Source organism: Pongo pygmaeus, chromosome 8, assembly GCF_028885625.2.
Source record: "Pongo pygmaeus isolate AG05252 chromosome 8, NHGRI_mPonPyg2-v2.0_pri, whole genome shotgun sequence".
NCBI classification, from domain to species: domain Eukaryota; kingdom Metazoa; phylum Chordata; class Mammalia; order Primates; family Hominidae; genus Pongo; species Pongo pygmaeus.
In genome coordinates, this window is record NC_072381.2 from 80,644,596 (window position 1) to 80,662,057 (window position 17,462).

Genomic DNA, 17,462 nt, shown 5'->3' on the forward strand with positions numbered 1-17,462 from the left:
GTCTTGAACTCCTGACCTCAAGTGATCCACCTGCCTCGGCCTCCCAAACTGCTGGGATTACAGGCATGAGCCACCGCGCCCAGCCAGGAACCTTTTTATCAATACACGTTCCTTGGCCTTTCCTTAGTCCTACTGAATGAAGAATCTAGAAAAGCTGGTCTCAGTAATCAGTATTGTTTTTTAAATTTCTTTCATGAGTCTAATAGGCAACTAAATTTAAAAACCACTCATCTAGATTTTCCAGGCCAAACCACCTGCAAGTACTGTGAATATTCACTATAAACCAATTTCTTCTGGAATCAACTGCAGAAAGGTAGAATATTGACCTTCTTTTTTTTAGAATCCAGGAGGATCAACCTCGTATTTCTTTGGGTGGAATTAAGAAATTAGACTTATTTTCCTGTTCATTAATAAATTATCCATTTTAAACACAATTTTAAACATAAACCTTGCTATAAATACTCTTGTTTATATGTGTGACATCAAGCTTAACCATCTACACATCCTTTTGTCCCCTGTGGGTTTCCTGTTTAATTTTTTATTAGTAACAGTATATTCCATAACACACACACAAAATTAAACAAACAAAAGAAAGGTTTTAATGTTAAGGAAAACATAAGACAATGGCAATACAACTTAGATCATACATTAGGAAAGTAACACAACAGATGTATTATTCAGCATTACCGCAAGTCATAAGACAAGTCATTGTTTATGTTCACAAAACTGGAGGGTGTAACAGTATATATAGGAAGACTATTAAAAAACTCTTTGGCTTTAGAAGGAAAACCACTAGTTTAATAATTTTCTCTAAATGTGCAGGTGACAATCAGGCTGCCAGATCCAAAATGTTACTATCTGACATCAACCAAAAGATGCCAGGAAACTGTTGATAGTTAAACTCAAACTGCAAGAAAATATTAATGCTATTCCCAAAACACAGCACAGCTCATCACACACCGGAGTCACATGAAAGCCACAGTCAGTTACTGGTGTTATTCAGTCTCTTTATGCCAATTAAAATAAATTGCCTAGGTTTGTTCTAATAGTTAAGTTCTGGGTTTAAAAAAAAAAAACCAGGAAGTTGTCACATTAAGGCATAAAATAGGACTGCAAAAATCAGCATTGTGCGCAAATGAAAGAAAAAGATGCCTTAATATGTTAAAGTGCAGTTCCTCTTTGCCTAAAGAGGAAATAACTAGTCTAAATCAGAGGTCAACAATTTTTTTTCTTTTTATTATTATTATTATTATTATTATTATTATTATACTTTAGGCTCTATGGTACATGTGCGCAACGTGCAGGTAAGTTACGTATGTATACATGTGCCATGCTGGTGCGCTGCACCCACCAACTCGTCATCTAGCATTAGGTATATCTCCCAATGCTATCCCTCCCCCCTCCCCCCACCCCACAACAGTCCCCGAAGTGTGATGTTCCCCTTCCTGTGTCCATGTGTTCTCATTGTTCAATTCCCACCTATGAGTGAGAATATGCGGTGTTTGGTTTTTTGTTCTTGCGATAGTTTACTGAGAATGATGATTTCCAATTTCATCCATGTCCCTACAAAGGACATGAACTCATCATTTTTTATGACTGCATAGTATTCCATGGTGTATATGTGCCACATTTTCTTAATCCAGTCTATCATTGTTGGACATTTGGGTTGGTTCCAAGTCTTTGCTATTGTGAATAATGCTGCAATAAACATACGTGTGCATGTGTCTTTATAGCAGCATGATTTATAGTCCTTTGGGTATATACCCAGTAATGGGATGGCTGGGTCAAATGGAATTTCTAGTTCTAGATCCCTGAGGAATCGCCACACTGACTTCCACAAGGGTTGAACTAGTTTACAGTCCCACCAACAGTGTAAAAGTGTTCCTATTTCTCCACATCCTCTCAGCGGTCAACAATTTTTGTCTTGAGCAATGCTAGGAGAATAAATCAGTGAATGACACGGGAATACAAACAGAAGGAAAAAAAAAAAAAGCAATGAAAGGACACAAAATGTCACTGGAGAAGAAAGTGTTAAGAAAAAGCAAAAGAATTAATTATGGAGCCCCTCCTTTATGCCAGTCAATGTGCTCTCCCCTTTCTATCTCACATCTCACAATAATCCTGTAAAGTTCCCCTATTTTTTAGATGGGGAAACTGAGGCTTAGAAGTTAAATTATTTGCCTAAGGCCACACAGCTAAGTAAGCAGCAGAGTTAGTATGTAAACACCAATCAGCACAACTACTCCAAAGCCCAAGTTCTCCTTCAAACTTACAGTGGAAGAGGGAAGGAAGCAAAAAAAAAAAAAAAAAAAAAAATATATATATATATATATATATACACACACACACACATACACATATATATACGTAGATATATGTATATGTGTGTGTGTGTGTGTGTGTGTATATATATATATAGTTGATGGTACCACTGAACACCAAAAGATCAAGCAAACCTACGCCATTGGTTGTCAACCAGTGGGTCCCCTGGCTTGACATTTTTCTCTTGCTCCACATTGAGGAACTCATCCCTTTTCCTCAGTTTGTTTTCCACTCAATGTAAAATATGAAATTGGGACATGGTGTTAATAGATGTCATACTACATACTTATAGCAAGTATTTAAACTCTTTATTAATTCAATTTTAAGTGCTCTAATTAAATTGTATGCCTTGACATCACACTGAAAGTTGTTTAGAACCACTGTATCACCCCAGCACAAGGGTCCACACATAAAAGGTCCTTTGATCCAACAGGTAACACTCATCCCTTACCCATCCAGTCATCTCTCCGTCCATATTCTTAGGCCCCTTTGTGGTTAAAGAAATTTGAAATTCATTTATATATAAATGATAGCATTTCCAGAAAAATCTACAACCGAAAAGTTACTATATACGCCCACACATTAGATTTAAAAGTACGAGTCATATTTACCTAGGTCTGCCTTCTCCTTGAGAACGTCTTTGAAGTTGAGTCCACTGTTTAGGGTTGACTGCCTGTACTTCAGCAGAGCTTCCTTCTGTCCATTCCTTCCCAAGGCCTCAGTTTTCACTGGTCCAGCATGGAGGCCACATCTCCACTTGGAGAAATCAGAATGTACCCACTTGACCAGGTCTTCAAGCTTCACAATCACCTTTTCGGAAACAGCAATGACTTCATCCTACAAGAGGTGGTTAGGGAAGAACAAAAAATGTTATTTATAGGTTTGAGGGAAATGATCCACTCTCCACAAGGCCCATCTGAAATGCCATGCGAGTGGTTTAACCTAATGCAAGGAGACTGTGTGCATTCTGGTGACACAGAATCTTTAGTAACTCACTTCATTTCAATGGTTTTTCACTGCTAGTTGTTTAGTTAAGGAATAATTTTTATGTTTGTTATACAATTAGAAAGTATCCAAAAATAGGACAGTAATTCTAATAGCCATTTTTAATGTTGGTTGCCCAAGTTCACACTCTACCTAGCTGACCACTTGGGTGAAAGCTAGTTTTTAGGTGTAATTAATTGCAAATGTAAAAAGTGAAAGCTAGATGACTAATGGTGAGCCTGTCTCTACATAAATGGTCTAAGTAAATCTAGGATTCTTGGAACTCTGACTCACCCCCAAATTCCTATGTTTATGGTACATTTTCCCTTGGCTTATACACAAATATTGAATTTAACTTTTGTCCTAAAAATTAAATAAAACTGTGATGTAATCCCAAAAGAAATACTTCATAAATGTTATGTGCTTCCCACTGAAAGAAACTTACACATTCTCATGTTTCTCAAAAACTTTGTAAGCTGAGAAATGAACTGATTTTTTCTTTTAATACATATGGGGTAGGGGGTGAGAGGGTGAGTGAGGAAAAAGTCTTTGAATTTAAGAAAAGTAGTTGAAATGTAAGTTTCTCCTCTGGATCATAAATTTGAATGTTAAGCATCTCTAATTGCTTCTAGGAAACAACCAACTTTTCTGACTCAGAATTAATTCAGCAAGATATTTAATAGACTTCCATACATGGAACAAAGGGAGGCCCCTTCACCCGAAGATTCTTTGGAAAAGGCTCAAGGTCATCTCACTGGGTTTTAAGTTAAGTTATTTAAGCATTTGACATTTCAACTTGAACTGACTTCTTTCATTTCTTTTATTTCACATTTCTGAAGAAGGCTTGGCTGTGAAAACCTCTAAGCTTACAAAATCTTAGAAATATTTTTGACAAACAACAACAGGAAGATGTCTCAAAGCTATTAAACAAAAGGAATTCACAACTGATTCTGGCTAATTTTGCTGTTAAACATGACTTTTTCCTCCTCCCCAAACATGACTTTTTCCTCCTCCCCCTGCCCCACCGACACACACACACACACACACACACACACACACACACACACACTTCCTCAATTCGAACAAAAGAAGGTTATTAGGATAAGCTTCACATAATAAGAAGCCCTGGGTTGAGGTTTTTTTGTTTTTGTTTTTTTTGATGTTTTAAGGTAGGATCTAAAATTTCAATTTTACTCATTGAGTTCCAAGCTGCTTCTGAGAAGAAAGTCTGTTAGGCAGCAGCAGAGTAACAAATACTCTACCAAAAATGAAAAGTAAAACTTTAGTAATGGAATCCTTTCCCTTATCATGATTAAATATGAACTACCACTAAATGGGAGACAAGGTGGAAACTGTGTTTTTATTGTGTGCTCAAGAAAAAATTTGAGTACTTTATAAACAATGGGGCCCATTACAAAGTACCATTTCAACGGATGATTTCCCTCAGATTCACCACACCATCCTCTTGAAATAAAAGATCTGTAGTTGTCATGCATTTTATAGCTATTTCATGGTGATTATTAAATGTCAGAATAAAGTCAGGCTAGATATTGTTTCAAAGCATATGGGAACAGCTTCTGGACAGGAGACACCAGAAATCAAGTTTAGAATATACTGGAAAATAATTAGGTGTATCAGTCTCAACATTAGTAAAGAGAGAATTTGGCAACATTTTGACTAAATACGGTTTCCCAGAAGAGACAAGTTTGTAGATGAGTGTTATTTTCAAATAGCTCTCTGATCAAATGATTATCATTTCAATTACTAGTTGCTTCAGATCTTTTCCAAGAAATGGCATGACTATCTCTGGATGGCTTACAACACCCTCCAAACAAATAGTTTATTAACCAAGAGAAAATACTCTCCTTATGATGTCATTAATGAATAAACCCATCTTTTATGATTCAGTCTATAGGTTTTGTCCTCCCTTTTTCCCCCTCTCTCAAACAGATCTTTCATGAATATACACACACACATAAAAACAAATGCAGGAATTCACATAAACATGCATAAGCCATAAACCCAAGTTTGGCTTAATTATGAAACCACCAGTATGTTTTACTGTGGATTCACAGAGAAACTGGCCCTGCAACATTGTCAAACGCCATAGAAGGAAATCTGATAAGGAGAGGAGGGGGAAACAACAAGCCAACACCCCCCTCCCACCACAAGAAAACAAAAACTAGCCAACATATATATAGAAAATGTCTCCGGAAACATTACTATGTGCACACAATGGCAGAAATCACATGTTCGCATTTACTATTCTGAGCAAGTGCTGACTAAAGTTCCTAATACTCACCATTCTTGGGCAAGTCTCTACGTCTAAGAAAAGAATTTCAATAAGCTCATCTCATGATTACATTAGCTCTCTGCAAACTGAGAATTAGCACTGGATAAATATTGCTGATTTACTCTAATACAACACAAAAGGAGCACAAAGAAATACACTTTGTTATTCTATTAATGTACCTTGGCTTTTCAATTAACCCAGCTCTTAATCAATATTTATGTAAGCTGTGTTGAGCCACGTTCTAAGTCCTTATCCCCTTTCGTCATTGTTTTAAACTGCCTATTTCTGTAATTTGGATTTAGTTTCTACCATTGTACAAAAACAGCTCATTTAATCATAAATCCTCTAAGTCAAGAGGAGCTCATCCAATCAAGAAGTCACAAATCAGTCAGCCCATGTGCATGGTGGCCCCTTCCAACTGTTCTAAAACTTGGGAAACTTTAGGCAAAAATACCCAGACCTCAATCTTCTCTCATAAAATAAAATAAAGGCCAAAAAAATAAAAAATAAAAAACAGTTGAAACTGATAGAAGCTGCCTTCTTCAGACAAGATGTAAAATCCCCACCATTCCCTATTGCATTGTATTCAGTCCAGTTTTCCCTTAACTATCTGGCCCCCGCGTGCAACAGACATTTAAACTTGTAACATTGATTTAGCTCACCTTTCTCATTTTACTGATGAGGACAGTGAGGTTCAGTGACATGTCCAAGAACCAACTGACAGCAGGACTTGAACAAAGATCCAGGTTTCCTATCAGCCAAGACAGCATCTTGGACTCTGCAGCCAGATTGCTTGGGTTCAAATTCCAGCCCCGGAATTTACTTGCTGTGTAACACTGAGCAACTTCTTCAACTTCCTTGTACTTCAAAGTTTTTTTTTTTTTCTTTTTTTGTAGAAAGACAGTATAATAATTCTGTTTGCCTTGTACAGCAGTAATTGCCAGGACTCAATGGGTTGATACAAATGAAGTAGCATGTCAGAATTAGCTATTGTGATCATTGTTATTTCTACTCTACATTGGTGTTTTCCAAACCGTGGCATGCAGAGATGATTTTAGATGGTTCACAGGTAAACTTTTAATTTAATTAAATTAATTAATTTATTTGAGACGGAGTCTCACTCTGTCGCCCAGGCTGAAGTGCAGTGGCATGATCTCAGCTCCTGCAACCTCTGCCTCTCAGGTTCAAGCGATTCTCCTGCCTCAGCCTCCTGAGTAGCTGGGATTACAGATGCCTGCCATCACTCCTGGCTAATTTTTGTACCTTTAGTAGAGACGGGGTTTCACCATGTTGGCCAGATTGGTCTTGAACTCCTGACCTCTGGTGATCTGCCCGCCTTGGCCTCCCAGGGCGCTGGGATTACAGGCGTGAGCCACCGCACCTGGCCCAGAAATAAACTTTTAAAATGTATATTAAGTTTTTCATTGCTTATTTGTTTTGTATTTACTATTTATGGGAAGGTGGTACTGGTTTTCTATTTATAGGAGATATAGCAAGTTTCCTCTTGAAATAAATTTAAGTTAAAAAAAAAAGGGCCAATTTGAACACAGGCATTAAGTAAACACAGGGAACATGTGGATATAGCCAGAAAAATAAAAGTCAAGATGCTATGAAAATAAAATTTGGAATGATGTGTTATATCATTGGTTTTCAAAGTGGGTTCAGAAACCCTTGGGAATCCCTGAGACCATTTCAGATGGTCCACAGGGTCAAAACAATGATCCTAAAACTACTAAGACATTACTGGCTTTTTTCACTCTCATCCTCTTTCAAGTGTATATATAGTAGGGTTTTCCAGAAACGATGTGACATGTGATATCACAACAGAGTGAATGCAGAAGGAGATATGAGAACTCAGCTCTCTATATAAAGCTAGACAGTAAAGAGATTTACAAAAAATGTAAAACAATGCCACTGTTCTTACTAATTTTTTGTTGTTTTTGAAAATATGGTTAACTTTCATAAAAAGTGTGTTACATTTACATGAGTTTATATTGCTATTTAATTTTATTTTTAAATTAACTTACAGTAAAATCTCCTTTTTTGGTGTACAGTTCTGCGAATTTTATCACATGGATAGATTCATATAACTACCATGACTATATTGTCAGGATGCAGACTAGTCCCTCACCCTCAAAACCCCTCATATTAATTCTTAGTAGTCACCCTCTCCCTCCACTCCCCACCAGCTCCTGGCAACTACTGATTTGTTCTTGCTATAGTTTTTTCTTTCCTAAAATGTCATATAAATTGAATCACACAGTACAAAATCTTTGAGACTGCTTCTTAAAGCAGCCTCAAAGAATAATGCCTTTGAGATCCATCCATCCATGTCCCTGCTTGTATCAATAGCTTATTCCTTTCTGCAGAGTTCTTACGTATCCATGGTATGTTCGTGTCCCAAAGTTTGTTTATCCATGCACTGACTGAGGGACATCTGGGTTGTTTCAATTTTGGTGATTACAAACAGAGCTGCTATAAATTTCCATGTACGGGCATACCTCTTTTTATTGTGCTTCACTTTACTGCACTTCACAGATATTGCATTTTTTACAAATTGAAGGTTTGTGGGAAGCAAGTTTTGCCAAGCAAGTCTATCGGCCCCATTTTTCCAACAGGAGGTGCTCGCTTTGTGTCTCCAGGTCACATTTTGGTAATTCTTGTGATATTTCAAAACTTGTCATTACTGTTATATCTAGTATGTTGATCTGTAATCTTTTTTTTTTTTTTTTAATCAGAGTCTTGCTCTGTTGCCCAGGCTGGAGTGCAATAGTGCAATCTCGGCTCACTGCAACCTCCGCCTCCCAGATTCAGACGATTCTCCTGCCTCAGCCTCCCGAGTAGCTGGGATTACAGGCATGTGCCACCACACCCAGCTAATTTTTGTATTTTTAGTAGAGACGGGGTTTCACCATGTTGGTCAGGCTGGCATCGAACTCCTGACCTCGTGATCCACCTGCTTCAGCCTCCCAAAGTGCTGGGATTACAGGTGTGAGCCACCGCGCCCAGCCGATCAGTGATCTTTAATGTTACTATTGTAATTGTTTGGAGACGCCACAAACCATGCTGATATAAGGTGGCAAACTTTATTGACAACTGTTTTGTGTTCCGACTGCTCCACTGACCTGCCTTTTTCCCCAGTCTATCTCCCTCTCCTCTGGCCTACCTATTCCATAAGACTCAACAATAATGGGCTAATTAATAACCCTACAATGGCCTCTAAGTGTTCAAGTGAAAGTAGGAGTCCCATGCCTCTCCCTTTAAATCAAAAGCTAGAAATAATTAAGCTTAGTGAGGAAGGCATGTCAAAACCCGAGAGAGGCTGAAAGCTAGGCCTCTTGTGCCAGTTAACCATGTTGTGAATGCAAAGGAAAAGCTCTTAAAGGAAATTCAAAGCACTACTCCAGTGAACATACAAATGATAAGAAGGCAAAACAGACTTACTGCTGATATGGAGAAAGTTTTAGTGGTCTGGGTAGAAAGATCAAACAGGCCACAATATTCCTTTAAACCAAAGCCTAATCCAGAGCAGGGCCCTAACTCTCTTCAGTTCTACGAAAGCTAAAAGAGGTGAGGAAGCTGCAGAATAAAAGTTGGACGCTAACAGAGGTTGATTCATGAGGTTTAAGGAAAGAAGCTGCCTCTGTAACTTTCAAGTACAAGATAAAGCAGGAAATGCTGATGTAGAAATTGCAGCAAGATTTCCAGAAGATCTAGCTAAGATAATTGAAGGTAGCTACACTAAACAACAGATTTTCAACAGAAGATGAAACAGCCTTATATTGGGGAAAAAAGACCATCCAGGACTTTCATAGACAGTGAGATGCCAATGCCAGCTTCAAAGCTTCAGAGGACAGGCTGATTCTTCTGTTAGGGGCTAATGCAGCTGGTGATTTTAAGTTGAAGCCAATGCTCATTTACCAACCTGAAAATCCTAGGGCCTTTCAGGATTATGCTAAATTTATGCTGCCTGTGCTCTATAAATGAAAAAACAAAGCTGGATTGAGAGCACATCTGTTTACAGCAGGGTTTACTGAATATTTTAAGCCCGCTGTTGAGACCTATTGCTCAGAATAAGAGATTTCTTTACAAATATGACTGCTTATTGACAATGCACCTGGTCATCCAAGGCTCTGATGGAGATGTACAAAGAGATGAATGTTGTTTTTATGCCTGCTAACACAACATCTATTCTGCAGTCCATGGATCAAGGAGTAATTTTGACTTTCAAGTCTTATTACATAAGAAATATACTTTATGAAGCTATAGCTGCCACAGCGATCCCTCTGATAGATCTAGGCAAAGTAAACAGAAAACCTTCTAGAAAGGATTCACTATTCTAGATGCCATTAAGTGCATTCAGATTCATGAAAGTGGGTCAAAACATCAATATTAACAGAAGTTTGGAAGAAATTGATTCTAACCCTCATAGGTGATGACTTTCAGGAATTCAAGACTTCAGTGGAAGAAGTAACTGCAGAGGTGGTGGAAACAGTAAGATAACTAGAATTAGAAGTGGAGCCCAAAGATGTGAATGAATCGCTGCAATCTCATGATAAAACTTGAACAGATGAAGAGGAGTTACTTCTTATGAATGAGTAAAGAAAGGGGTTTCTTGACATGAAATCTACTCTTGGTGAAGATGCTGTCAACAATGTTTTTTGTTTTGTTTTGTTTTTGTTCTTTTGAGTTGGGGTCTGGCTCTGTCGGCCAGGTTGGAGTGCATTGGCACCATATGGCCTGAACTCCTGGCCTCAAGCTATCTTCTCACTTCAGCCTCCCGAATAGGCGGGACTACAGGCCTGGCTAAATTTTTAAATATTTTTTTTAGAGAGGAGTTTCACTATGTTGCTTAGGTTGCTCTCAAACTCCTAGCCTCAAGCAATCCTCTTTCCTCATCCTCCCGAAGTGCTGGGATTTGTGAACATTGCTGAAATGACCACAAAAAATTCAGAATATTATATCAAGTTAGTTGATAAAGCAGTGGCAGGGTTTGAGAGGGTTGACTCCAGTTTTGAAAGAAATTCTACCTGTGGGTAAAATGCAATCAAGCAGCACTGCATACTACAGAGTAATCTTTCGTGAAAGGAAGTGTCAACCAATGCATGGCATTTTAAGAAATTGTGATTTTGAGACCAGCCTGGGCAACATGGCGAAACCGCGTCTCAACAACAACAAAAGTTAGCCAGGTGTGGTGGCATACACACATAGTTCCAGCTACTCAGGGGCTGAGGTGGAAGGATCACTTGAGCCTGGGAGGTCGAGGCTGCAGTGAACCATTATTGCACCACTGCACTCCAGCCTGGGTGACAGAGTGAGATTCTGTCTCAAAAAAAAAAAGAAAAAAAAAAGAAAAAGAAAAAAGGAATTGCCATAGTCACCCCAACCTTCAGCAACCACCAGCCTGATCAGTCAGCTGCCATCAACATCAAGCCCAGATCTTCCACAAGCAAAAAAAATTACAACTTGCTGAAGACTCAGATGATCTTTAGCATTTATTGGCAATAAGGTGTTTTTAAATTATGGTATGTACTTTTTTTTAGACATATTGCTAATGCACATTTAACAGACTACAGTATGGTGTAAATGTAACTTTTATATGCACTGGGAAACCAAAACAGTCATGTGACTAGCTTTATTGCGATATTCATTTTCTTGCAGTGATCTGAAACCAAACCTGCATTATCTCTAAGGTATGCCTGCACAGGTTTTTGTGTGAACCCATATTTTCAATTCTCTAGAGTAAACACCTTGGAGACAGATTGCTGAGTGATATGGTAAGTATATATGTAATTTTTCTACAGACTGCCCAACTGTTTTCCAGAGTGGCTGTACCATTTTACATTCCCAACAGCAATGCATGAGAGTTCCAGTTGCTCCCCAGCCTTGCCAGTACTTGACACTATCACTGTTAATTAATTGATTATGAACAATTATTATCCTAATATGTATGTGGTAGTTTCTCATTGTGTTTTAAATGGTCATCTCTCTAATGACTAACGATGTCAAACATCTTCTTCAGGTGCTAACTTGCCAACTGTATGTCCTTTTTGGTGAAATGTGTGTTTAAGTCTTTTGCCCATTTGGTTATTTGTTTTCTTACACTTGAGTTTTGAGCGTTCTTTTAACTTTTTGTCAAATATGTGGTTTGAAACCACTTTCTCCTATTTTGTAGCTTGTTTTAAAATTATCGTAATAGTGTCTTTCACAAAGCAAAGGTTTTATATTCTAATTAAGTCCAGTTAGATTTTTTTTCTTTTATGGATTGTGGCTTGCCATTATATCTATGAACTCTTTGCCTATCCCAGGTCATAATGAATTTCTCCTATGTTCTCTTCTAAAAGTTTTATAGGTTTACATTTTACTTTTAGAAATATGATCCATTTTCACTTAATTGTGTATAAGTTATGAGGTTCAGCTTGATGTATTTTTGTGCATGTGGATGTCATAATTTTTAAGTGAATTAATAGATATTTTAAAATTATTTATCAGTTTTAATTCCTACTGTAGTAAATATCAATAGGTATAACCTACATAAACAAAAGCTCCTTGGGGCCCTCAATAAGTTGAGTGTAAAGGGTCTTGAGTCCAAAACTTTGAGAGCCATGGTATTATGTCACTAACCCAAGGCCTTTTCTTATTCTTCAATTTCTTTAACTTCTTTGTAGCATTTGGTAATGAACAACCCTAATTTTGACTTGAAACTCTCCTTCCTATTAAGAACTGTGAAGGGTCTGAGATTTTTACCCTTTTTGCAGACTTCCAAGTTCACCTGCCAGTTTCATGGATGTTGGCAGAAGCCATGAGACTCCTGGCCAGAGACAAAAAATGGTTAATTGCTCACAGTAATAGCAACAGTCAATGTACCAGCATTTGTGGTGGTTCTTTAATACTCAATTCCCAAAAGGAGACGTGAAGAGGGATAGATGATACCTTTTCACACAATGGGGTGCACTACAGGAGAATAGTCCTGAGCATAGAGAACCTGTATCTTTTTTATTTATTTATTTATTTATTTATTTATTTATTTATTTATTTATTTATTTTTTTGAGGTGGAGTCTCGCTCTGTCTCCCAGACTGGAGTGCAATGGTGCCATCTCAGCTCACTGCAAGCTCCGCCTCCCGGGTTCACGCCATTCTCCTGCCTCAGCCTCCCGAGTAGCTGGGACAACAGGCGCCCACCACCACACCCGGCTAATTTTTTGTATTTTTAGTAGAGATGGAGTTTCACCATGTTAGCCAGGATGGTCTCGATCTCCTGACCTCGTGATCCGCCTGCCTCACCCTCCCAAAGTGCTAGGATTACAGGCGTGAGCCACCATGCCCGGCTGAGAACCTGTATCTTTAATACTGGACAGTAAGCATGCCTGCTCTTGTTCTGAAGAAAAACACTATCTTTGTCTTACAATGCTATTCACTATATAAAGATCTTTGAAAAGACAGTCCAGAACACAGACAGTCAGTGGCTTTGCTCACAAGATATGTACATATGCAAAAGACCCTTGGAGAACACCTACCCAACATCTATCACCTCTACATTTCTTTGCTTTATTCAATTTCTCTTCTTCCTCATTCCATCTCCCAACTGGGAAAATATATGAAACATATACTTAGATGCAATCTGGGATGTGGTCTTCTTTCTCTGCATATCACTCCTTAAAGAAATCATTCTCTATGGGGATTCCAATGCTCACCTCTAAAGCCCATGACTACATTGTACTGTTTGGTTCCAAAAATTCATCCATACTCTAGTCCCTTGTTATCAATTTAGATGCCTCAGAGTCAACTCAAGCTCAGCAGAACTGCACAGCCTTCCCTTTGACTTACTTGTAAGAAAATATCTTGCCTGGCACAAGGAGACTTTAACACTTCCCAACCGTGGCTAACCTCTCCATAATATCTATTCTTCCTTTCTAATAATAAGCTGCTAAATTGCTGGGTGGAGAATAAAGGCATCATTTTTCTGCTTCCTTTTACAGCCAGGTGCAGTCACGTGACCAAATTATGACTACAGGATGTGAGTATTAGTGATATCCTTCCCGGATGTAATTCCCTCAAAGGGAATAAGTGTAGCTTTGGACCATATGAATGAGGGCAAATTGCTCGGAAGAAAAAGGAGCCCAGTCCCTAGAAAACCTCACAGAGCAAAGCCACCACACTAGCCCTGTGAGCCATCTACGTCTGTACCATGATAAGAGATTATGAACTCCCAATGTATGTAAGCAACTATAATATATGAGTCTCTGTTACACATAGCTGAACCTATATCCTTACTAATATGCCATCCCTCCAGAGAAAGAACATGAACTTTTCTTATCATACTATGTTGTACCCAGTAACAGATCATTAGTAAAGAGAGCTATAATCACCTAGCGTCCCAAGGACAATAAATGCACAAGTGTAATATCAGAGGGGTTGGCAGGGAGGGGATGGAACAAGAACAGGAAAGCATGGTATACTCACCTCAATCTTCCCTGAACATCCCAGGCTTTCAAAATGTACTTTGTAGCATTTGAAACATGATAAATGTTGGGAACACAAAAACAACAATATGAGGTATTAGCTAAATAAATTGTGACACCAAAATACTAGTCCAACTAGTTGCATGAGGGTGGCAAACTTTCATCAAGATAGAAATTAAAAATGAAGAAAATCTGTTAAGAGTCAAATTTTAGACAGACTAACTACAACCACTTCAGCTTGTGTCCTGATGGAACCATTCCTGGCAGGTGCATGTGCCTCTGGTGTGCACCAATGGAGACAGGTGGGGGGAAGAATGTGCCACCTCGAAGCGGGGTGGTTTGGCCACTCCCTTGCTTTCAAGCCTCCCTCAGACACACTGCAATTTGAGGTACCTACCAGTTTGCCCAACTGTTCTGTCCATTACACATTAGTGTATTCTGCTAATGGGATATCTACAGAGGGAGTAAAAAGGTTTCACGCTACAGATAAGTAGTTGCCACTTGGAATCCAAGAAAGTCAGAAAAGACAGGATGGTAATATGGATCAAACAAGATGAAGCTTTCACTGGTCAGCGGTGAAATGAGAAAAATGGGGACAATGCAGTCAAGCTTCATTAAGCTAAATCTGCTAGATTTCAAGGACTCTCCTTGTATCAGTCAGAATCCCAACAGGAAACCGATGGAATACTTGAGTAATAATAATTCAAGTTGGGGGGCAGGTAGGGTGGCTCATGCCTGTAATCCCAGCACTTTGGGAGGCCAAGGTGGGTGGATTGCTTGAGCCCAGGAGTTCAAGATCAGCCTGTACAACATGGCAAAACTCAGTCTCTGCAAAGTAGAAAAATGAGCCAGGCATGGTGGCAGGTGCCTGTAGTCTCAGCTACTCAGGAGGCTGAGATGGGAGGATCACCTGAGCCCAGGAAGTTGAGGCTGCGGTGAGCCATGATTGTGCTACTGCACTCCAGCCTAGGTGACAGAGTTGAGACCCTGTCTCAATAATAATAATGATAGTAATAATAATTCAAGGGGAGGTTTTACACTGGAACAAGTGACAAAGGTGTTGGTGGGATGTAAAGGAAGCATAAGAGATACACAGTACAGGAACCTGGGCTAGAGCAGCTCAGCCATCACCACTCCTGGGCTAAAGGGCCGCAGAGGGGTGGCAGTGATTACCAGGATAGAGAAGACCCTTCTACCAAACACAATGACTCTTCCTTAAAGGGATGCCACCAGCCTGAAGGGACCAGCCTGAAGGGAAGCAACAGGGAATAAATATCTGCCTCCACACTTTCCTCTTCCTCCCACTCCCGGCACCTCTATGAGTAAACCCCACTGGAAACCACAGCGCCCAGGGCCTCTGTTAATGGAGCCTGCATAGGTCAGCCTCCCAGGGCAGAAAGCAGAGAAAAGAAAGGACTGGCCCTGATATGGAGGGACTCCACACACTCTCCGCTGGAGACTTTTATCCTTCCTCATTTCTTTCATGTGGTATTATAATATCCTTTATTTTCTCTGAAATGATGATATCAAAAGATGCTGGTAGTTGTTTTTGAATGTCCTTATTAGGCAAAATAAAAAGCTATCTCATCTAAGTTGGTCCCTGAACTGGGACTTACTGTTCTTATTACCTGTGACATAATGTTAAATCTTCATTAGGCACTAGTATTTGATGCTGAATTGCATAATGCTGTCTTCTACAGTAAACACCTCAATTGAAAATATTTTTTAGAGGCAGGTTCCCTTGCCTAACTTCCACCTCTCTTGGACTTCCCAAAGAGCCAAGGCCTGTGTCGGTCCCAAAGCACCAAGTGCTTATTTTAATGGTACATCATCTCTGAATGTTCCATGTTGGAAGAAACTAAGGGAGAGCTGAGAAAGCCCTGGCTTTTGAGTCTGATGGACCAAGGTTCAAGTGCAGCTCTACTGTGTTATTTTAGCCTATTTTCCTCATTTTTTAGATGAGACCCTGGCAAGTCTATGTTATTCGTGGACTTGTCAAGGTCTCATATAAAAAAATGGGGAAAATAGGATAAAGTAACCAACTACATAGGGTAGTTAGGATGCTGCAGTTGTTACAGTACAATGGTCAACACAGAGTAGGCATCCATGAAATAATGGCGATTACTATTATATATTATCTCTTGAGCAGAAAATGAAGGGAAGGCAAGTGGGATTCAAATGTCCCTTGTGGGTAACTGTGCATGTTCCTAACTCTTCTTAATTCTTTGTCTAGGAACAATAATGGTCCTCTAACTCCTGCTGGGTATCTCCAAGGGAAGGCTGGACCAGAAGACAATTATTAGATTGCTGTAAAAGTAATTATGGTTTTTGCCATTACTTTCAATGGCAAAAACTGCAATTACTTTTGCACCAACCTAATAATAAGATTGAGGCCAGGTGCGGTGGCTGACGCCTGTAATCCCAGCACTTTGGGAGGTCGAGGCAGGCAGATCACGAGGTCAGGAGATCAAGACCATCCTGGCCAACACGATGAAACCCCATCTCTATTAAAAATACAAAATACAAAAAACACACAAAAACTAGCTGAGCGTGGTGGTGCACGCCTGTAGTCCCAGCTACTTGGGAGGCTGAGGCAGGAGAATCACTTGAACCAGGGAGGAGAAGGTTGCAGTGAGCCGAGATCGTGCCACTGCACTCCAGCCTGGTGACAGAGTGAGACTCTGTCTCAAAAAAATAAATAAATAAAATATAACAATAATAATAATAATAAAATTAAATACCTGGGTTTCTCATCCTCCCCAGCTCTCAAGGACACAGCTGCAGAAAACTCAGAGATGCTTTACTTGATGCAGACACTAGTCTATGAATTTAATAGACATTATCCCATCTAATCCCTATAAGGACTTTCTGAGGTAGGTGGTCTTAACTCATTTTAGAGACAAAAAAACTGAAGTGGAACCAGAAACCAGCACGGTAGCATCATCTTCTTTCTGGAAAATTAGTCATTTAAACCTTGACAGTAGTCACATCCCAACCTACTCCCTCCCTGGGACAAATGCACCTTTCCCCACCTCCTGCCAGTTCCCTGGGGTGAATGGGATTTCAAGTCACTTCACAAAAAGGATTTTAATTTTAATTTTTATCGTGTTTTTGTTCTCAAAGAAAGACAGCAGAAATCACCACTCATGTGCTAGTTAAAAATGTAAAGAATTTTCTGTTGTCAGAGCAATGAAGATAGACTCTGAAGTATGTGCTAAGATTTAATTTGACTCCCTTAACATGATGAAATGATTTGCCATGGAGGCTCTTTAGTGTATTGGGTTCTAATTTCCCAAGCTAGCCCCTCCTCTTCCAACCTTTTCCATCCTGCTCACCAGATCTTTGACGCCTGTGGCTCGATGAATTTTGGAAATCCATCCGGGCACAAGAGGAGGGAGTA

The 17,462-nt window shown here is 39.3% G+C and overlaps 1 protein-coding gene across 2 annotated transcripts in view; it reads right to left on the reverse strand.

The window, feature by feature from the left end:
* Positions 1 to 17,462, reverse strand: part of ARID5B (AT-rich interaction domain 5B) — a 200,764-nt gene that overhangs the window by 160,183 nt on the left and 23,119 nt on the right. For both annotated transcript variants that reach the window (XM_054503392.2, XM_063669939.1), the window contains exon 3: positions 2,934 to 3,159. In XM_054503392.2, coding sequence (XP_054359367.1) covers positions 2,934 to 3,159 — 226 coding nt within the window. The remainder of the gene's footprint in view (positions 1 to 2,933; positions 3,160 to 17,462) is intronic.